General features: G+C 35.5%; 2 protein-coding genes across 2 annotated transcripts in view; both read right to left on the bottom strand.

Annotated features, from left to right (window-relative positions):
- Nucleotides 1-2,162: 2,162 nt before the first annotated feature.
- LOC149904854 (uncharacterized) lies at nucleotides 2,163-6,923 on the bottom strand. Its single transcript, XM_090107092.1, has one exon. The coding sequence runs from the start codon at nucleotides 6,903-6,905 to the stop codon at nucleotides 2,877-2,879; it is 4,029 nt and encodes a 1,342-aa protein (XP_089963218.1). The 5' UTR covers nucleotides 6,906-6,923; the 3' UTR covers nucleotides 2,163-2,876.
- A 7,042-nt stretch (nucleotides 6,924-13,965) lies between these two features.
- Nucleotides 13,966-23,358, bottom strand: part of LOC149904855 (cardioacceleratory peptide receptor-like) — a 97,867-nt gene continuing 88,474 nt past the window's right edge. The window contains exons 8-11 of the mRNA XM_090106845.1: nucleotides 18,946-19,047; nucleotides 15,541-15,721; nucleotides 14,700-14,826; nucleotides 13,966-14,410 (exon numbers count right to left, since the gene is read on the bottom strand). Coding sequence (XP_089962971.1) covers nucleotides 14,333-14,410; nucleotides 14,700-14,826; nucleotides 15,541-15,721; nucleotides 18,946-19,047 — 488 coding nt within the window. The 3' untranslated portion in view covers nucleotides 13,966-14,332. The remainder of the gene's footprint in view (nucleotides 14,411-14,699; nucleotides 14,827-15,540; nucleotides 15,722-18,945; nucleotides 19,048-23,358) is intronic.

Consider the following 23,358-nt stretch of genomic DNA (forward strand, 5'->3'; position numbering starts at 1 on the left):
AGCAAATTATTATGAAGGTAAAATATCTCTATTTTATAATACCGTTGGTTGTACCTATGCCTCTTAAAAAATAAACGTAGGTACGTAGAAGCAATTAGAGCAGGTAGAAGCTAAATAACATTTTAATTAAAATACTAATTGTACATCAACCGCAAGGTTTTGCCTTTGAAACCTTTAGTTTGTATATGACACGTTTCATGTACAAATAGCACAAATTAACAGGCATCAAATACGTCGCAAAGTACGTAGCAATAATATTATGTGAAAATGTTGAATAAATTGCCTATCACATGAAATAAGGAAATGTAAAGATATGCTCTATCTTTTTGTCTGTTTTGTTTCTATAAATTGAGCTTTAACATACATGATTAAAGTCGTATTTTTTTCACTATTTACAAACGCTCGCAGTTTTTAAATAAACCTTGGTATGCTAGGTACATATGCAGAGAATTTGAATCAGAATAGTTTCGGTTAAGTTAGTAAGTTATTTTAAAACTAAACAGAAAAAGATGCCACGCCAATAAATGCTCCGCACAACTGCACTTGACGGACGTTTAGAAAAAGTAAACTGCAAGCATTTGTAATCTGAAAATGACGTTTATAAACTGCGAAATCTTACAATTTGTAGTTTTAGATAAAATTTTACAATATTTATGAGTAGAGTTGATAAATAAAATCACATGATGCTATACCTACTTAGACTGCAAATTCTTTAAATATTTTACTTCGTCTATTGTGAATTTTATGTGTAATTAATTCATTTTATAATAAAGCTTTAATTTATTCATTCATTCACACGTAGAACTAATAATGTATAAACAGATATGTAAAATGTAAATGTACTTATGAAATTTTGATAATACCTACCCAATGAAATGAGTTTTTATTATACAAGATCATATTGTAGCATTTGGAAAATCGATTACTTAAAGACTATAGGGAAATACATATATAGAAGTGAGGAAAAATAAAACATCAGGTTTATGTACACTTGAATAATCTTTTTATTTTATTTCAATAGGTATATTATACAAAAATAATTGTAAACATTTCTTAGACAATATTAAAAATCTACTCACACACGATTATATTTACGTTTTACACATTTATTTTATTTACACACATATTATTAACTAGTAAATAATACTATTATTTGATGTACAAATGTCTGTATAAAATAATAATAACCTAGACGAATATTATTTTATATAGCAATACAACACTAAATACATTAAAAATGGACTAGCCGTTACAATGCTTCTATACTTTGTTCAATAATTATAGACGAATTGTCTGCTTTTTTACTCTATTTGCAGGATTTTATTAAGTTTTGAAAATTGAGGTTTCTCTTTCATAGCCTTATCAAATTTTAAATATTACTAGAACAGTATGTATCCAATTAATTATAAATAACATCTATGTCTCTATAAATGTATGCCTTGAACAAAATATAAAACAAGACAAATAAATATTATGTCTCTTTGGCACTAAATAGGTTAATTCTTACAATAATTTCTACACACGTAAAATAGCCTCATATTTGTTTATGAATAAAGATGACTTAATAAATTCACTTACTTCAAGTATTATATGAATAATATAGTGATTCGTTGCTCTTGCTAATTTTGTTATAACAATTAATACGAACAGTACAATAAAAAAACAGACCCAATATTACAAAAGAAATAAAATATGAATATAAATAACGAAGTTATTCAACAAAAAAATATTTTCTTTGCTCCTTAGTAGATAGAACTAAAAAATAAATGTAATTTAATTTTTTCTTGAAAATAAATAAGAGCATTAAACCAGTTCCAAATAACAATCAAAAAGTTGTCATTCGAAATAAAAATTAAATAAGCAGTCAAGATATTTTAATTTCGGCCAACATGTTTCATTGCTCTTAACACAATCACTTCAAAATTACTCAGTCTAAACAACAAATACATAGAAATACTGAATATTTGACTATTGGTCGCGCCAATATAAAAATATACGTAAATATATTCTCGATATGAAAGTGGACTGTATTTTGATCTACGTGGTGTTAGCAAAGAGGGATAGACAGGATACACACGGCACGTACCTCGTCGGAGGGAGTAGCGTCCAGAACACACGCGCCGCCACGCGGTCAGGGTCCTCCAGCTCGCGGCGGGCAAGAACGGCGTCCAGTCCCGCACTCCACACAAACACACACGCGGCGGTGAGCGCGACCAAGGGCCGGGGCACGGGATACCCCGGTGATGTTACAAGGGCACAATGCCTGATGATCTAGAGAGCCTCGTGGAAGCTCTCCGGCGGTGGCCGAGTCCCGAACCTCGCGAAGGCACGGAGCGAACCCGACTGACTGCAGCGACGCGCACGTCGCGTTCACGTCTTATTGGACGTGTCACGTGGTTAGAGACCACGCGATGATTGGTTGTGCTCGTATGTAGGGAAGGATGAAGGAACACACCACAAACAATAAACGTTTAATTTCTACATTTACTATTTTAATTATATTGGCGTTACCATATCCACCCGCCCTAAATGGGTCACCATTTAAAACCAATCATAAGATACAGCGAAAAACTATGACTCTAGGATCGCATAATGCGCGCGGGTTGATAAAAGTCCTAAGAGCCACGGCGGTAATATAAATAACAAGTTCTATGGCTCTAGGAGCGCAAAATGCGAGCGGGATAATAAAAAATCCTAAAAGTCACGGCGGAAATATAACTAACAAATTCTATGACTCTAGGATCGCATAAAGCGAGCGGGGTATAAAAAATTCCTAAAGTCACGGCGGTATTATAACTAAGAAATTATAAACGAAAGCGGTGCAAAAACTTAAAATTAAACTTAACTAACTGCGGTAATATACTAATGCGGTATAACTATTGTCTTGGAAGCGGACATAAACGAACGACCGGGCGAAGGTAAGTTCCCTTGGCGGTTCTAACTGTACAAACGCGCGCGACGTCGTCCTTTGAAGGATGTACTTTCTCTACGACGGCTAAAGGCCAGGTTAGGGGCGGTGCATTATCATTTATTACAACCACGACCGTTCCAGGAGTAATAGGTGTGGAAGGCGTATTCCATTTCTGCCTAACCTGCAAACCGTGTAAGTATTCCATTCTCCAACGTTTCCAAAACGACTGAACTAACTTGTCCAGTAGCGAATGCCTATCAAGCAAACTGACGTGATCAGATTTGACTTGCGGTGCGGGTAAAGCTAGTAAAAGCGCGGTAATTAAAATAACAAGAAACAAATGTGTTATAATATACATATATTTAATATGATAATAATCAATGATCATGATAATTATGTGATCATTGCGCGGTAATATCACTGGATGCTTATGTGCATATTCCAGGGCGGAATCGCTTAGACGTCCGATGAGGATAAGTCTGTTGCGAATAAAAGGCCTCAAGCGGTTGAGAGCCTGCGAATAAAATTTATAAAAGAGTATATTATAATACTCCTCTGCAAAATAAATATTTTGCAGGGCGGGAATAATTTCATTCTCAGCGAAATTAGGTTCCTCTACGGTCATCATAACACCGCGGCGGGGTAATAATATAAGGAACCTATAAATATAAAATACACGACGCGCCGAGACGCGAAGGGCGGTATCGTATAAAGCGCAATGCTTTATAGGCGGGCACACAGTGTGTGCTATTAATTTTCGTTCGGGAATGTCTGCAATAGACTCACCATTGAGACTCCTAAGAGGCCAATCAGATGGGTCCGAACGAGCCCACTGGGATCCGTGGAACCACAGAGGGTGCGAGAAGAGATTTTGTGGCGTAATGCCACGCGAAAGAATGACAGCGGGAATTTCAATACCAGAAACATGGTAGAAATTATCTGATGGGATGTTATACACGACTGTGGGAGCAACGAAGCCCATCATGTCCCACAGACGGGCGGCAATTGACAAGATGGAGTGCTTAGTGCACATCACATCGGCGGGAGCGGTAATTTTAAAATAAAAACAATCATCAACAGTAGACCAATGCAGACCAAGTAATTTATGTTGCACGGTCTTATCAAACTCCACCGCGGAGGGTAAAAGTTTGTGCGAAGCGGGAAGATTATCTAACACATTTTTGCTATTACTATTCCATTTAATAAGATCCCACTGAGCTCCCTTAAACAAATCGATGAGCTGCTGCGACGCGGAAACTGCTTCACATTCCGTGGGAATAGAGAAGGCGATATCATCCATATACAACGAGGAAGACGCAATGCCACTCGCTAGCGGATATTTCGCGCCGTCATCTTCTACGAGCTGTCTTACCGTGCGCAGTGCATGATAAGGACTAGACTTGATGCCGAAGCAAACTCGATTAAATTGATAAAGAAGCAGCGGATCCTGCGGGCTGAAACGATATAAAAAACATTGAAAACGACGATCAAACTCACGCACGAATATCTGCAGAAACTGTTGGCGGCAATCGGCGGTCATTGCAATCGCGTGGAGACGAAAACCTAAAATTATTGTAAACAAATTGCCTTGTAAATTCGGTCCAACATGCAGAAGGTCATTCAACGAAGGCTGGCTTCCAGAAGTTGGCATGCTAGCATCTAAAACCATGCGCAGCTTAGTCGACGATTTATCCTCGCGCAGAACAGCGTGATGCGGTATAATATAAATAGGTGTAGGGTCACGCGGATCATACGGAGGCGCGGGTGAAATATAATTTTTCGTTAGATAATCTTTTATGACGTCATCATATGCCAACCTTAATTTAGGTGAAGCCTGTAGCTTTCTTTCGAGGCACATGAAACGCTTGCGGGCAATATTAAATGAGTCACCGAGAGTGTAGAAATCATCCTTAAATGGAAGCGAAACAATATATCTACCACTCACGGGATCGCGGGTTGTAGTTAATTTATAATATTCTTCACATTCAACATCATCGGGATGTTGAACGGGCGGTGCGGTAGGAAGCTCCTCGAGCTCCCAGAAACGCCTGACTAATGAGTCAATAGCGGCGGTCTCTTGAACGTGACAACACGTCAAGGGCGGTTTATGTATGTTAGGTATGGTGGGTACTGAACCCATTATTACATAGCCTAACACCGTGCGCAATGCAGCGGGCGCCGACGAGTCACGAGATGCATGAACTACGTCGGGGAGAAGCAGATGAGGGAACAGAGAAGCACCGATTAATAAATCGATTTTATTTGGCGTACCAAAACTCTCATCTGCGAGCGGTAAATGCGAAATATGCGATAAGACAGAAGTGTCTATAACAGCGGTAGGTAGTAAATCCGTAACACGATCAACAACTAGCGGTGAAATATTAAAAGATATGTTGTTGTCAAGACGTGAATAAAATTTTATATTTATAGAATTACTATTTATAATTTTTTCTGAACCACCGAACCCCCTAATAATTGTACGTTCGGTTTTCTGCGGTTTAATACCTAAACGTTCACAACATTCATTCGTAATGAAGTGACTTTGCGAAGCGGAATCTAAAAGCGCGCGAATAACAAGCCGTTCGCCTTTACAATTATAAGATACGACTTCAGCGGTTGATAATAAAATAGTACATTGTTTATTCGCGGGCGCGTTGCATTGAAATGCGTTATCAGTATTAGCTGTATAGCTAGCGGTACATAGCGCAATGTCGGAGCGGACGCACTCGCCCGACGCGGACGGCGCAGGCAACGGCGGTGTGCTGCGCGGCGGGGGGTGAGACGCAGGCGCGGGAATGGACGATTCGCGTTTCAAATGTAACATTGTATGATGTTTTAATTTACAAACGCGACAGCCAGAATACGACGAACAACTAGAAACTCGATGCTTTATACTGAGACAATTTATACACGCGTTTCTATCCTTTACGCATTTCAAACGTTCCTGCGGACTCATTTTATGAAAACTTGAACATTTAAATAAATGTTGATGCGTAATATTTTTACAAAGACAACCATAAGCGGAATCAGCGGTTGTTACGTAAGACTGATACGTCTTAGGCGGTGCGGAAGAAATATTATTTGAACTGCGGTTATAATTATTATACTTTCGAGGCGGTTTATTTATTCCCGAATTTGTGGAAGGATGAATGCGTTCTAATACCTTCGCACGAGTTTGAATAAATTGAACTAAGTTATCAAAAGTAGGCATTTCACTACCAAACTTAGTCTCGAAAGCGCGAACAGTATCTGAATCTAACTTCTTCAACGCGATATGAACAATCATTAAATCTGTAATATTATCTAACTTTATATTCTGTAAGGCGCGCACTGCGCTAATAAAGTTATCAGTAAATAAATCAAAGTTTGTTGCGGACGGAGAAAGCAAAGGTTTAAAATCAAACATTTGATTTAAATACGCGGAAACCAACATACGTTTATCATCATATTTATTTTTTAAAGTTTGTAAAATTAAATTATAATTTTCAGCGGAGGGGGTTATACCAGCTATAACAGTTGTGGCCTTCCCCGTTAATTTACCTAGTAAATAATATAAACGCTCGGCATCTGTAAGGCCGGGATTGTTATGAACAACTGATTCAAAATTCGAAAGAAACAGCGGAAATGAGCGAATATCACCCGAAAATGGTACTAATTCGATAGGCGGTAATTTAGGCCTATTTTTATGCAAATTATTAATATCTCCGTGTGACGGACTTGGTTGCGAATATTGCGATTTAATTCTTTTAATCCTGCTATATAAAGACTCGAATGCAACGAGGCTTTTATAATCAGGTTTCGCGGCGGGAATTAATGATAATAAACGAATATTATATTCGTCTAAACATTGTTTATAATCATCGCGTAATGATTCTACCTGCGCGGACTCGTCAAGGAAACTTTCCATAAGCGCAGCGTTGTTTTGAATGTTCAAAGACAAATCATAAATTCTTTGCACCATTTCGAATATAATTTCGCGTTTAGCTAATAACATGGATAACTGCGAATCATTTATATCTTCCGAATCATTAACATCCGAAGCGTCACTATCAGGTAACTTAGTCATTTTCTTAGGCGGCATTTTTAATAACAAAAGTATATATTCAAACAGAGAATGTTACAATACAAGTTACAATAACAAGTAATACGACTAAATAAAGTAGGTCAGCGACGCAAGCGTAATATGAACCGAGTATGAATTTTCAATATGGTCGGATTATAACAGCGGATCGCGGAATGACCTAGATAACGTTATAAATTTCGAGTGCGGGTAGCGGGTAAATAAATATGATGAAATATGTTCGATTTATAATGATTTTAGCGTTATAACTGCGGATAAACGATATGAATATAGTTTTAATTAACTATTTTAATAATAATATACGCGTAACTTAATGTTACGGGCGGAATAAAATATATTTTAAGCAAAAAATAATAGATGACGCAATGTCGATCTATGCGGTATATTATAGTTATTTCACAATGAATGTACTATTAAATCGCTTATTAGGGCCTACAATGAGTATCCTAATAAGGGCGGGTTTAAAATATATTTTATATGAATAGTAGAAGACGCATTGTCGTTCTATTATATGCGGTATATTAAATAGTATTTCGCATTGAAGATACTACTAATCGCTTATTAGGTCCTACACAATGAGTATCCTAATAAGGGCGGTGGAATCATCAGGTATTATCCGGGATGACCAAACAATGGTTACTATCCGGGTCGAAGGTACCACTCAATGGTTACTATCCGGGTCGAAGGTACCACTCAATGGTCGCGCCAATATAAAAATATACGTAAATATATTCTCGATATGAAAGTGGACTGTATTTTGATCTACGTGGTGTTAGCAAAGAGGGATAGACAGGATACACACGGCACGTACCTCGTCGGAGGGAGTAGCGTCCAGAACACACGCGCCGCCACGCGGTCAGGGTCCTCCAGCTCGCGGCGGGCAAGAACGGCGTCCAGTCCCGCACTCCACACAAACACACACGCGGCGGTGAGCGCGACCAAGGGCCGGGGCACGGGATACCCCGGTGATGTTACAAGGGCACAATGCCTGATGATCTAGAGAGCCTCGTGGAAGCTCTCCGGCGGTGGCCGAGTCCCGAACCTCGCGAAGGCACGGAGCGAACCCGACTGACTGCAGCGACGCGCACGTCGCGTTCACGTCTTATTGGACGTGTCACGTGGTTAGAGACCACGCGATGATTGGTTGTGCTCGTATGTAGGGAAGGATGAAGGAACACACCACAAACAATAAACGTTTAATTTCTACATTTACTATTTTAATTATATTGGCGTTACCAACTATAATTTTAAATAGTTTGGAAAATCCAAAAGTGCACGCCTCATAATTTTTTTTAATAAATATTTATTAATTATTATTTTTGTTTATTTAATAACAATTAAACCACATCGAATCAGACCCTGAAAAATGAAAGGGTTCTATTCCTGAGCATACTCAAGCGTAAGAGAAAAAAAAAGACTCGATTAGTAAAGTATTTCGGTCGCTATCGTGTTAACAAGAAAAAGGATCCGCACATACAGACACACGGACGTCCAAGACAGAACTTTTTTAAACTGTTTTTTAACTAGTTTAAATAACAAAAATGACATCAAAAATATCATGAACGTTAAAAATAGTGTTTTTTCTTAATATGTGTGTGTATGTGTCGTGGCCATATCGTAGATTTGCTCATTTCATGATATGATCGATCATTTCACGAAATGGTCGCATTTCATGAAATGGCCAACATAGTTTGATCAGATCGTTAAATCGTCAACGTTTCACGATTAGGCCATCCACATTTGGCCAGATCGTATAAAATATAAAGAGTTCATAAAATATTAAAATTCAGCATGAGCGCATATTCTATTTAACGCAAGTCAAAAACTCCGCGATCTATTACGATAGATCGCGGCTTGCGCTATCCTTTTACTATGAACAGCATAGGTCCACAGGAGAGCGCCGAGCAACATGTCCTCTCTCTGGAAAGGCTCGCTGCCGACTGATTTTAATCGGGTCGCGCGCAGTGTTTTATAGTACTTTAAAAAAAATTGTAGAAAAATAATAGAGGTACCTTATTTGATTTTTTAAATTTTATCTAATAAGTAAGACATTCTTTTATTGCAATATGTATAAATTATATTCAATAAAGTCAAATATCTTGGTGAAAATAATAATTTTGTCGACTATAATTTCTAAAAAAATTCACATTGTTCGGATTTTAATTTCGTAAGTTAGGAGTCCAAAATAAAAAAATCTTTTAACTAACTATTTTAATAAGGATTTTTGCAGTTAGTTAAAAATAATTGTGTGTTAGATCTGTCAGCAATTTCAGATATTTTTAGCTTCGAAATTGACACTAAAAGTGAAATCAAGTAATCATCGGATCAGTTATCTTGATGGTATTCAGAAATACTGTATTAATTGAAAAAAACTCTTAACTAACTACATAGACAATAAAATTTCCTAAAATTATTAGTAATTCATATGTTTGTAAGATAAGTGGTTAATGGACAATCTGGTTTGAAAAATCACATATTTGAGCCAAACAGCGCACGGACCGCGTACACAGCCTTAATGTCATTTAAGTTAGTGCCGCGGCAGCGGCCGGCGAATGCTAGAAGCGAATCGTTTTTGTAATAAAAAACAGTTAGGTTAGGTTAGGTTAGACTTTGATAAACAACGCACGAGCCGAGCGAGCAAAGCGAGCGTGCCGCGGCAGCGGCCGGCGAGTGCCAGAAGCGGATAGCTTTTTAAAAAACAAACAATTTTTAAAAAATAATATATATCCTAAAAGAAAAATGCGTCTTAAATTATTTTATTTAAGACGCATTTTTTCTTCAATACATATAAGATATCCACATTTTCCATAGTAGGTACTCGAACCGTCGTAAATTCTTTGCTATGACTTTCTTCATATCACTACATAGTATAATTGTTATTAAACGAATTATGAAGTTTTTAACTGCAAATAACTAATTAAATTTTCGCCAGCGGCCGCCATCTTATCACATAAACACAGAGCTTGCAGCGCCTCTACCTTATATTAATGTAACTATTTTACGATATGATCAAATAATTTTGATAATTTCATGAAAAAACCGCGCGTTTAGTTGGCCATATCGTGAAACGATTTCTTATCATTGATCTGCTCAAGCCACATCATGATGTGGCCAAACTAAATTGGCCATTTCACGAAATGCGACCATTTCGTGAAATGGCCAGTCATATCATGAAATGAGCAAATTTACGATATGGCCACGACATATGTATTATCTTACAAGTGCAATGTATGATACATAAAGACATTTTAAGTTTGAAAAATCAGATGTTTTGCGCGAAGTGACAGTAGTACCCACCTCAACGCTTCGCTTATGAGGCGTGCAATACAATTACATAATATTTATTACATCACACACACACTAATATGGACTATATTTACAATCAGTCACATTTAACTATAGTAAATGACTTAGTTATAATTATGAATACTTACTCTAAAATGTAATCAACAAACATCTATTATCTTAATCTATCTATATATATATGAAAACTAGCTTACCGCCCGCGGCTTCGCCCGCTTTGTGTAAAACCTAATAAATTATATACAAAAACCTTCCTCTTGAATCACTTTATCTATTAAAAAAACCGCATCAAAATCCGTTGCGTAGTTTGAAAGATTTAAGGGACATAGGGACAGAGAAAGCGACTTTGTTTTACTATGTAGTGATGAAACCCGTTTCGATTTGTCACGGCATCACGTATGAACGGCTGAACCGATTTCGATAATTCTTTTTTTATTGTATTCCTTGAAGTACGAGGATGGTTCTTATGTAGAGAAAACGTAAATATGTACCACGAGCGAAGCCGGGGCGGACCGCTAGTTCAATAATAAAACCATAATTCACTTTATGAAGATGTGAAGAAACCAATGACAGTAAATATTGTAAAAATTGTAATAAAATAAAATTGAATTTTTAAAATAGGTTTTTTTTTATTATAATTTGAGATACACGATATTAATGAATATTCATTTTTGATTGTCACTTCAGTTGAAGACAGAAACGGACGGAGTATAAAACAAATGTAGACTTTAACCATTTTTTTAATAAAATATTTTTAAAATTAATTTACGATTGAAATAAATGAATGGAATTATAATAATTGTTTGTTTGAACTTTTGTTTTAAGATAATATTGTTTTGTATTATGCCACGCCATCTAGTTAACGTTCCTGGAATTTCTAGATACATATAAACTTTGTGAATACATCAAAAATTAAATTTACCCTTATTACTGAGACTTCACTATCAGTCTGTCTGTCTGTCTGTCACCAACTCACCAGGCTGCATCTCATGAAACGTGATAGTTAAACAATTGAAATTTTCAGAGATGATGTGTTTGTGTTGCCTCTATAATAACAAATAATAATAAAAAAAAAATATTTAGCAGGTACTTCAATCGCCGTGATTCTGTATTTTTTAATTCTTCAGTATTTTGCGTTTCTTTAGCTCAGTTTATATTAGGGATGGAAAAAAGGATTCAGTATTATTTTTTTAAACAAACGGGTGTAAAGATTTATTTTTACTCATAAATTAATTCTGTACTTTATGTTGAGTTTTTATTATGTTGTTTGAATTTTGTATAAGTTTATTCTCTCAGTCTACAAAATGTATAATGTACATGTAATAAAATATATATAAATGTAATAAAAATGTATAATATACAACTATACAGGGTGTAATCGTTAAGTGTGCACAAGCGATTATTCCGTAACTATTGCAGATATCAAAAAACTTTAAACTGATATCGAAAGTACTTAACCTAATGAGTAAAATGGCCATAATAAATTTTTAAAAATAAAACGAGAAATAACCAAAAATGTTACATTAAACGCTCCCATACAATTTATTTCCCATACATTTTGTATTCATAGTAGATTTTCGAAGTGACGTCCTTATTGTGCAATACAATGAGGAGGTCTATTTACAGTTTCTAAATGAACTTCCCTCCAAATTTGTGAAGTAATTAAAGCAGAAAACCAAAAAAACAAAAAAAAAAATCTAAAATCTTTCATATTAAATGTATAGGTTGATCCAAAAGTAATGATAATTGGGTATTTCCTGTGCACATAAAAATATAAAATAAATGTTTTATGCTTGCTCATGTAATCACTAAGTTATCACAAAAAAATTATATCTACAGGCCACGTTTCCAAGTATTAACATTAATTTTAATGTGAACAGTGCGAGCCAGAATGTTTCCCGACGAAAAGAAGAAACAACGATTCGACATTTAGAGGGTGAATTTCTAAATTTTTAATGAGATCAGGATAATTTTTTGTCACGATTTGTGACCATGGGCGTTACCTGGGTTCACCATGTTTATGCTGAAACCAAGAAACAATCAATGGCCTGGATGCGAGCTTCCAAAGTGACGGTGAAGATTTTCAAAGTGAAAATTAGTGGGATAGATTAAAGCCGTAGTTTTTTGGGACGCTGAAGAAATGTGGAATATTTTAAGAAGGTAGCCACTACTACACAGGGCTCTTACTACACAGACCAAATTAAAAGATTGCGGGTAGGTTAGTAAGAAAAAGAGACATGGCAAACTTCGGTCTTGAATGTTGGTTTACCAAGACAACGCACCAGATCACAAAGCGTCAGTTGCGATGGCTGCCAATCAAAAATCGGTATTGAAAATGCTTGAACACCCACCCTGTTTCTAAGATCTAGCTCCTAGTTAATTCTATCTCTTACCTCGGCACAAGAAACACCGTCGATACAAGAAATTTTAAGACGACAGCGAAGTGATGGCCGATTTTGAGGGGTTTTTGTAGATGAAGTCAAAGTTTTTTTTTTTCTAAGTTAAGGAAAAAAAATATCGAAGTATATTATCTAGTTAGAAGACTATCTAGAGAAATACATAATTATTTTAACTGTAATGACCTTGTTTAATATTGATTATCATTACTTTTGGATCAACCCATGTACATGGGATATTCATATCTCATACTAAATGTATGGGAGGGTTTAAAGTTAATTTTTTAGATATTTCTCGTATTATTTTTAAAAATTGATTATGGCCATTTTACTCATTAGGTTAAGTACTTTCGATATCAGTTTAAAGTTTTTTGATATCTGTAATAGTTACGGAATAATCGCCTGTGCACACTTAACGATTACACCCTGTATATAATGTAAATGGAAGAAATAAATAATTTGAATTTAAATACACGTCCATCCTCAAAAAATTTCGCATATTTTATAATATTAAGTAGGATGGCAATGTTCAATTTTAATCAAAATTTATTATTTTCTATTCTATATTATATCCGTATCTGAAATAATATTATGCATTGGTTTGTATTTAAGAATATTGTTATAGATTATAGTGAATTGGTTGAGAGTCGGGACGCTTCGGTTCATAATAAGTCATGTCATTAATTTTTAATGACTAGCTTTCCGCCCGCGGCTTCGCCCGCGCAGTCTAAGAAAAACCTGCATAGTTCCCGTTCCCGTGGGATTTCCGGGATAAAACCTATCCTATGTCCCGGGGTAAAAAGTAGCCTATGTCCTTTCTCGGGTATCAAAATATCTCTATACTAAATTTCATGCAAATTGGTTCAGTTGTTAAGGCGTGATTGAGTAACAGACATACAGACAGAGTTACTTTCGCATTTATAATATTAGTAAGTATGGATTAAATAATATTACATTATGACAATAAGCTACATTACATTTATCCTAAGTAATCTGTGTGCGTTTAAAACATGAGATGAGAGGACACGGTAAAAGATAAGTATCATAATATTGATAATATTATTGTGTGTAATATGATTGGCGATGTATGATACGTTTATGCGTGCGAGTGTAATGGTAAATGTCATACCTACACATTTACGTGAGTGCGAGTTACTCAAACTCAAAACACAGTTACTCAAACTCACATAATATATAGTTATGTGAGTTTGAGTAACTGTGTGTATGTACATGCGTCACTGTGGGCTTGTGGTGGGTGTTTGGCTGGTGTTTATGTCAGCATTTTTATATTAGCGTAACATTCAGCTTTCGTAGAATGTTATGCTGTTACGCTGATATGTGTACTACACGTAATTATGCGTGTACACACGTTGATTCAGTCATCGCGAATGTGAATATTAATCGTTTTCACATTCACATTCGCATTGAATGCGAATAACGTGTGTACACGCATATATTATGTACCTATATGAATGGCAATGTGACTATGCGTGACACAACCACACGGTGTAAGTGCTAGTGCGTTTACAACATGACGTCCTGCGCACAATGCGAATGAGTGTGCGAGTGTGTATGTGAGTATGTGCACACATAGCTATGGGTGTGTGCGTGTGTGTGTGCATGTGTGTGTGTGTGCCGACGTCACTTGTGCATCGCGACGAGCAGTGTGGCGCGGCGCGGGGCGCGGGGGGCGCTGCCGGACTGACTCGCGTTCAGTGCCTGCAAACATAGACATTTTATATTAATCATTTATTATTAGTTCAGGATCCATCGCCCATTTTTGCACTTCAACCATCAAATCAACACATTTTATCCTTGTTACCTCTGTTAGCTACCACCTTTCTCGTTTTATTTTTAAAAATGTATTATGGCCATTTTACTCATTAGGTTAAGTACTTTCGATATCAGTTTAAAGTTTTTTGATATCTGCAATAGTTACGGAATAATCGCCTGTGCATTAACGATTACACCCTGTATATATAATATGTAATATACAAATCCCACTAACAGCAGCATGCGACCTCCTAGTATGTGTAGAACTCAGCAGATCGGAGTGTGCAGTAGAATCGGAGCGGGAGCGGAGCCGCGCGCCGCGGGACCGCCCGCACCACACCCAGCGGTACGGGGGGACGCGCCTGGAATGAGAGAAAAAAAATTGCTTGTCTGTAAAGTCGGTTTACTGACGATAGTTGAACGTGACAACGTCCGATTGTGCTTCTTTGTCGCTCGTTCCGCGCTCTCGCTCGCACTTCAAGCCTTACATGGAACGCCTCAGAGCGAGGTAACGCCGTATGAGTCATGTTTTTTCGTGCGTGCAGCCGGCTCTATCGAATTATAAGACGTTGTCACGTCAAAAGTGTTAAACAACACAATTATTAATGACTACCGTGGTACCTACATATTTACGTTTTTAAGCTATTGCATAGCTTCTATCACGGACCTTGAGCGCGGGGACCAAATCAAGAAATTCCCTCATGTTTTAGAATGAATCATGCTTTAGGAATCACCAACATTACATACGCATTACCCACATTTCAGAAAAAATTGGGCTAGATCGCACCGGAAACTATTTCTACTTACATAATATTTAGTGTAATTTATCGCATACATTGAAAAAATAGAGTGGTTTACCTGAAACTGATCCTATCTCTGAGATCTGATTGAAATGGAGTCTTATGCAAAAAAGTGAATTTGAATAATAACACATTGCTATTATTACCTAAAATAAAATTACCCACAATTTATCAAAAAAAAAATATCAATTTCAACTCATTTTTTTATTTATTTTATTTTTAGTCAATTATTAATGCCTCCAACCTGTCATAAAACAAAACAATTCCTATCCTCACCTCAAGCTGCTATAAATATGCGGCGAGAACATACAGCAAATCAAAGGATTGGCTGCTGAGTTGAGTGGTGCGAGCGACTGGATGAACGTGGCTATGGCCAGGTTGGCCTGCGTTGGCGGGATGTGGTCGTACACTTGGAGGAGATCGAAGAGGATGTAGGGCGACCAGCAGAGGATGAACACTGAAATTTGGAAAATTGGTAATTGGTTATATTGTGGCAAAAAGATAGTAAGGAAATTATGTCTTGTTATTGAACTACGAAGTTTGAAATTATGATAGAACTCATAGAACAATGAAAAATAGGAATAAGTTATTGCTAAAACGTTATTAGACCTTAAATTATTTGATGCTTAAAAATTTAAAGATTCTGGAGCTTAGCTTAAGCTCGAACAAAGTAAAATAGAAAAAAGAAATAAAGATAATTTCAATAAATGTGATACGATAATGAAGTGATGGACATGTGTGAATTTAATGTAATAAATTAATAATACATAAAATTATAGTTGTTAGTGGTCGGCTTATACTTAACTATGAATTGCTAATTGCAATACCTATTGACTGTATAAGTGTATAATAGCGATTCAAAGAAGATAGAAGTTAAAATATCAAATACATTACAATTGAAACAGATACGTAATGCTAATTGATTTATTTATAGGAACTAAAATAACAGCAGACAATTCCTACTGTTCCTGGCATTCTAACAATACAAAACAAACAAGCACCAGTTACTTCCAAACTCTAACCATGTCAAGAACTTACTAATTGATATGTTCTAAGAAATATTTAAAACCAAATGAACTAGAGTCGGAAAACAAAATGAACATCAAACGTTACGGACGTCACTCGTCACGTGTTCCGGAATACATTGGCCAAAGAAAACCATAAAATATGTTATCAAAACACTCTACTGTGTTCAAAGTAAATATAAAGAAGACTATTGACGGATTCGTTTAATACAATATCTGAAAACACATTTTTATGGATCCTTTGAACAATTGGCTGCGTTGGGCGAGTAGAGGCAATCACGATAGTGTAAAATAGTAATAGATAGTGTGGCCTAAATATCCATGACCAGCCGTCGTTGTAGATGTTTTTTTTATAATCACCGTAGGTATTGGCGGCAAATATTGACGATCATTTGTTGGGCCAACGCTGCCCATTGTGTAGAGAGCCCATTTAATAAATTGTAAATATTGTATCAAAATAAAAAAGAAAAAGCTTTACAAGCAAGCGTTACTCATCAACTTTACAAAGATTGAAAGCTTTCCCTTACTTACTACTAGACATAAAAACAAATAGAAAATAATGATGGTATGTTTTAAAGACTTTCAAATAATACCTATCATAAATTGTGAAAAGAATTGAACCTCCTTTGAAGTGACTGAAACAGTGAAAACTAATGTAGATAAATTAGGCAAACGTTTAAAGCGTGGCCTTCAAATTTAAGCTTACTATTCAAATCTTGAAAGAACAACAAACTACAAATTTTTATACAAGAATTACGCGATAAAAAATACCATGTAAAATGAATCACAGTGTGTACACAGCGCTATTTCGGAAGTTGAACCACAGTCTAAATATACATATTGTGATCTTGAACCGTTTCGAGGTGTATAAAATAAACGATACATCTTGCTCTGACTTATAAATGATCTCGTGTTCGTATAGCGTCTTTAGATAATTGCCTTCCGGTATGAGTTAAGATTATTGTTTTGAAGATTATCTGGTAATAGAATTTTTATTATGTAAGAGCTTTTGGAGGTTATGAATTTTATATTAAAAAGCGTAATGCTTTTTGATCGATACACTCATTCAAATATCGAATTTTGGTTTTATTTGAGTTGAATATACCTACTAAAAGTGGTAGGCTTGTATGTAATCATAATTTTTTGAGAATGTTCAATGTACATACCTACTTGAATCTTTAAGCTTTACAAGTAGGTGCCACCAATGTTCAGTATTTATTTAAAATAAATACCCCTACTAATGCATTTTATTTCATTTTTTATATAAATATAAAGACAAATTGATGTCACCTACCATTTAATATTTTAATAAGGAACTAATAACTTTCTTTTAACGGGACGGGAATCAAGTTACATTTACGAGTATGAAAGGAAATACGGACATATGACCCAGTTCCCTCATTCTTAAGAAATATTTTTATTATCTTTGAAACAATTTTAGCGATAAATTCTATTTTTCTTTTTTTCTTTAGGACGTAACTATGGGCAAAAATGTTCGCCCAAATTTTACAATTTCATTGTAATGAGATCACTTTGCGATGGTTTTCAGAGGAACTTTATTTGATATTTATTTTTATAACATTCAAATGCTTTATAAATGATAAATTTTTGATGACAGAAAAAAATCAACCACGATTACTATAATATTATAATATTAGGCATTATTTCATGAACTAATAACTTATATTATTCATTCTAATACTAACAACGAAGGTTTAGTACAAATTTCAGATACTAAAACAACAAACAAGTTATTATGTTAGTATAATATTAACTATAATAAACTAAAAATATACATTCATCAAATCACCAGATTAGTTCAGACAAACGTTATAAGCTTAATCAAAAACGTCTCAAAACTTTTAAGCTCTACACAGAAACTCAAAAATGACCAAACACACGCAAGTATGGACATCTTATACCAAATTATGATTAATCTCTCTATAAGATGTCTTATTCTATAGATTTCAGCCACTCACCCCACTAATTACTAAACCGATGTGTTGAAAAGCTCTTGGAAGTGATCAATCTTAACTGTCAACTACCTTATGTAATAACTGTCCCGTACCTTGGTAATAAAGTTTGATGATCGTCAGGTTTTATATTGGTACTTTAATTAGGTATATAAAATCTCGTGTTTTATTCTATGGCTTCGTACTTTTATCTATAAGATTATATTTATGATTTCTATATTGGTATTGTTGTCCATAAGATTGAATGTATGTTTACATGACAACATATTTATTTGTCCAAAGTGAATAGTTAATTTGATTCAGTGTGCAGACGAATAGTTGCTAGATTAAATCGTGACATCTACTGCAAGTCGTAATGTACCTTTATCGCTATTTACAAAGATAATAAACGTCCAATAGATCCTCAGATTTGATCTCTATCTTTTAAACTAATGACCACGATAAAACCTAATTAGCTCCAAGTAAATAAAGAAACAGTTAAAATCACTGACTGTCCGAGAAATGCGTTGGTTTTCGTGCATTAATTTATACACACAGGCTTTTGCTATCTGACTGAAAATTTGATCATAGATACGTAACGATAAATAAACATACATTGGTACCTAAATAACCTTCTTTTAAATTCGCCAAAAACGTTACAAAATAAAACAACATAAAAAAAGAACACACACAAAGACACTCACCGAAAACAATAACAAACGTCATTTTGACGCTTTTAATCTTCGCTCTTGGAATGAGACCGCGTGAACTGGCGCGACGGGACTCCGGCTCGCTCTCAGCTTGCCCTGGAAAAGTATTGAATCTACTTAATAATAATTAATTGGCCCAAATATCCTTACAAATTACAATAATATATTGTTTATAATCAAGTAAATTGAACAATATAGAACATAATTGTTAACGTATCCAGAGACCAAATGTAGGACTTGAGTAACACGAAGGAAAATAATCTTCAACAATCTGGTCAGTCCATTGACGTGCTATAATTTATAAATAACTAGACTCTCGATCAAACTTAAAAATTGTCGGATCCCAAACTCTGCCTACGCGTGTCTACAGGCAGATTTTTCTAATGAGTTCATTAGACTTCGAAAATTACTACGGTGCAGGTCTTTGGATACGTAAGAAATGCATATTATACAATTATTTAATTTTGTGTATTAAATCATATTGCTCAACCGTTGCATTTTTTGTGCAAATGAAATTTTTAGTACAACAGTAATTATTGGTTTTCTACGTATTACTGTTAATTAATATTACCTACTATGAGATATTAATATAAATCATTGTTTTAGAATTCAAAGTCGTCATAAGAATACCTGGGGAATTTCAGCGTATCTAAATTGAATGCAAGAGGTCTTCATTACTTAGCTGGGTTGTGCACTTAGAGAAATTGGACCTTTTTAAATACTAAGATAGACCTCTATTGACTTTTCTGTTAGAGCAGTGTATTATTATAATCATATTTAATAGTGTACAATATTATGTATGAATATTTTAAACTTATGAACTATCGAAAAATGTTATCGAAGATGTACGGACGGTAGGTAAACCAGAGACTATCTACAATGCAATGGGAGTAGGTAATATAAAATACTAACTCTACGCTTTAAATGCAAAAATATATCCGTGCCAGTTCAAGCATTAGCTAATAAGGTTCCTAATTTAAGACTTTAGGATATTTTCAAACGTTATATCGTCATTTTTACTAACAAATAAAGTAAATAGAACATAACCAGAAGATGTGAATAAAGCTATTTAATCATGGAAATGAAAAGGACACGATCGTATCGCATACTTTCTAACCCAGTATTTTAGTCATTAGTGCATTAAAAAAAAAAAAAAATAAAAATAAAATAAATCTTTATTTCACCTTTAGATTATATGTACAAAATTGAATATGAGGCTCTGGTTCTCTTGCTAGGCATAGCCTGTGTTAAGAGAGCCAGTCCCTTCCCTTGATACATCTTGGTCTTGTTAAAGGTAAAAATGAAAAGAAAATTTATACAAAGGCAAAATTTAAAATAAAAATAAAAATAAAAGGGAGAATAGCCAACTCTGTGAATGTGTGCTGTGTGTGTTTGTGTGTGTGTTTGCGTGTGTGTATGTGTATGTATGTGTGTGAGTGTGGGTGGATGTGTGTGTATGTGTGTGTGTGTTTTATTTATTTGAGTAACGAGTGAACGTGTTGTGTAGTAGGTATAATTGCGGTGAGTTACATTAAGAATAATTTATTTAACTTGTGAGATAAGGAGATTTTCTAAGCCATCGTAATCATATTCGTCTAGCCATGATAAAACTGTTTTCTTAAAGGTGTTCCTATTTAGCTTTTTTACATTAATTTTATTGTTCAATTTATTGTATATACGAGGAGCTAGTACTCTGTATGATTTGTTAGCAAATTTACTTTTAATAGCAGGTACAGGGCATCGATCTATCCGTTTATTCGCTACTTGAAGCGTAGGTACAGTATTAATATGGTATCTCTGGAGAATATTTAAGAAATATAATTTGCGGACACTGAGCACCTGTGCTTCTTTGAGAACTGCAGTGGTAGGACATCTAAATGGAAGTTTCAAGGCAACTTTAATAAGGCAACGTTGTGCTCGTTCCACTTGTATTAAATGCGTTTTTGCCATACCACCCCAAGTGCATATGCAGTAGCGAAGCAAACTTTCGCACAACGCTTTGTAGGCCAGAATCAAGATGTTCTTGTTGGCAACAGCATTAAGTGACTTAAAAATATACACCAGGCGCCGCATTTTAGTCGCTAGGTAATTCGCTTGCGGTATCCATCTTAGGTTATGGTCTATTTGAATGCCTAGATATTTACAGTGCTCTACACGCGTTAAGTTTATACAAGCACAACTACTGGTATAGTGATGATGTCTGTTACACGGATAGGTATGTAATTTAATATTAAAATCACTAGTAGGCAATCCAGTTTTTGTTTTTGCGAAACAGATAAGATTTGATTTTCTTATGTTGAGCGATAGAAGGTTGTCCTCAAGCCATCTAGATGTCGCCGCCAATCCTGCCTCTGTAGCTATTTTGACGTCACGCCAGTTTCTGTGGTGGAATAGGATGACAGTGTCGTCGGCGAACATAGTAATGTCAGCGTTGGGTATCTGCATCATGCACAGTGGGTTAATGTAGATCAAAAATAAGATTGGCGCGATCGTACTTCCTTGAGGGATACCGTACCGAGAGCTAGTTGCCTCGTTGCTAAACTGGCCATCTACTTTAACACGCTGTGATCTGTCAGTAAGATAGTCCTGGAACCAATTCAAGACCACTCCTCTGATTCCAATATTTTGCAATTTAGCAATGAGGATTCTAGACGACACGGTATCAAACGCCTTTTGGAGATCTAAAAATATTCCCAGGCACTTCTCACCACGATCCAGATATGTAGTTATAAGTTCGGTAAGTCTTAGCGTCGCATCCTCAGTTGAGACTCCAGAACGGAAACCAAACTGGTGTCGTGAAATTATATTATTTACATTTAGGAAGTCGATCAGTCTTTTGGTAACAACTTTTTCTAAAATTTTAGAAATACTGGGTAGCAAGGAGATCGGTCGGTAATTGGAAGGTTCTGTAGCAGTACCCGACTTGAAAATTGGTACTATTACTGATTTTTTTAAAGACGAAGGAAAAATTCCAGAGCTCATACTAAGATTGCATAAAAAGGTTATTGGGTCAACTAGAATTTGAGAGAACTTTTGTAGTATATGAGAAGTCAAACCGTCCCACCCCGGCGAACTACTCTTTTTCATTGAGTGAATGATCTTATTAACTTCATATGAGTCTGTTGGTATTAAAGCCATGGAGTGGAGCGGCCCGTCCTTACTTGTCGCGTTTCTGGAAAGTTCGTCCTCTGTTTTATCAATAGAATTTAAAATTTTGTTTGCTAAATCCTGCCCTACCCCAGTGAAGAACTTGTTAACAATATCAAGAGACTCAACCGCATTTGTATTGTTACATAATAAATTATTAGAAGTTGCCGTTTTTTTGTTCATATTGCAAATTTCTTTTATCGTATTCCAAGTGTTTTTGATATTCCGATTATTAGAAAGTAACTGATTTCTATAATATTGATTTTTTTGTGTCTTAATGATTCTGTTGCACGTATTCCTATAGCGTAAATAATTCAAATGCATAATTTCATTCTTCGGTTGTTTTTTAAGTTTTTTATGCATTGCGTCTCTTTTTCTAATAGATCTCAATATTGCAGGTGTGATCCAGGGTTTCAGAATTCGTTTATTTTTAGGTATTGTTTTATTTATAGAGCTTGCAACTATAGAATCTTTAATACAATTTAAAAGTATATTTGTTGCTAGGTTTAAATCCGTCATATCATAAAAGTTAAATTTCAACCAAGGCTTTTCATTTAGTTTATCACCGAGTATTTTCATGTCAATGTTGCACTTACTGTTAGTCAGGATTAGGTTGGATATTTTTGTTTCTTCAATAAAGAGAACTATGGGCTTGTGATCAGTCAATTCAGGCAATACAACAGTTTGAAAAGGTTTTGAGGTTTTTATCATAAAGTGGTCTAAACAGGCATTTTTACGAGTTGGTAAGTTGATTCCTTCAATTAAACCGTGCATTGCAATAATATTCAGATAGTCGTTTGTGTGGTTACTTTTAAGTTCGTTAATTGTGTCAAGGTACATATCCCCGGAGAGTATGATTTCTTTAGATTTAATATTTTGTAGTATTGTGTCTAATGAATGAAGGTAAGGTGAGGCGTTGGAAAAGCTGGGCGGTCTATAGGAACAAACGATGCTGCAGGTACCATTAATAGTTAATACGAGGCAGTTGCCTTCTACCATGTGCGGTTCATGGCACATAGTATTCAAACCTCTCCTTACATAGGCCACAATGCCGTCGTTTTGGTTTAAGCTGTGTTGTGAGTAGAACATATCGTACTGGTCAATTGTCGGTGGCGTACTGTCAGCATTCGTCCAGCACTCGGTGAGCACGATAACGTCCAGTTGCATATCCATAGCGCTAATGTGAGCTATTAATTGGTCGAAGTTACAGTTTATACTTCGTATATTAGCTGTTAGTATGGTGAAGCCTCGCTTGGTATG

This window comes from Colias eurytheme, chromosome 11 (genome assembly GCF_061535395.1).
Source record: "Colias eurytheme isolate Ceu_HAF_F1 chromosome 11, ilColEury1 Martin Lab GWU primary, whole genome shotgun sequence".
NCBI classification, from domain to species: Eukaryota; Metazoa; Arthropoda; class Insecta; order Lepidoptera; family Pieridae; genus Colias; species Colias eurytheme.

Coding starts and splice junctions, on each gene's coding strand:
- LOC149904854 (XM_090107092.1), bottom strand. CDS start 6,905: ATGTTATTAGCTAAACGCGAAATTATATTCGAAATGGTGCAAAGAATT.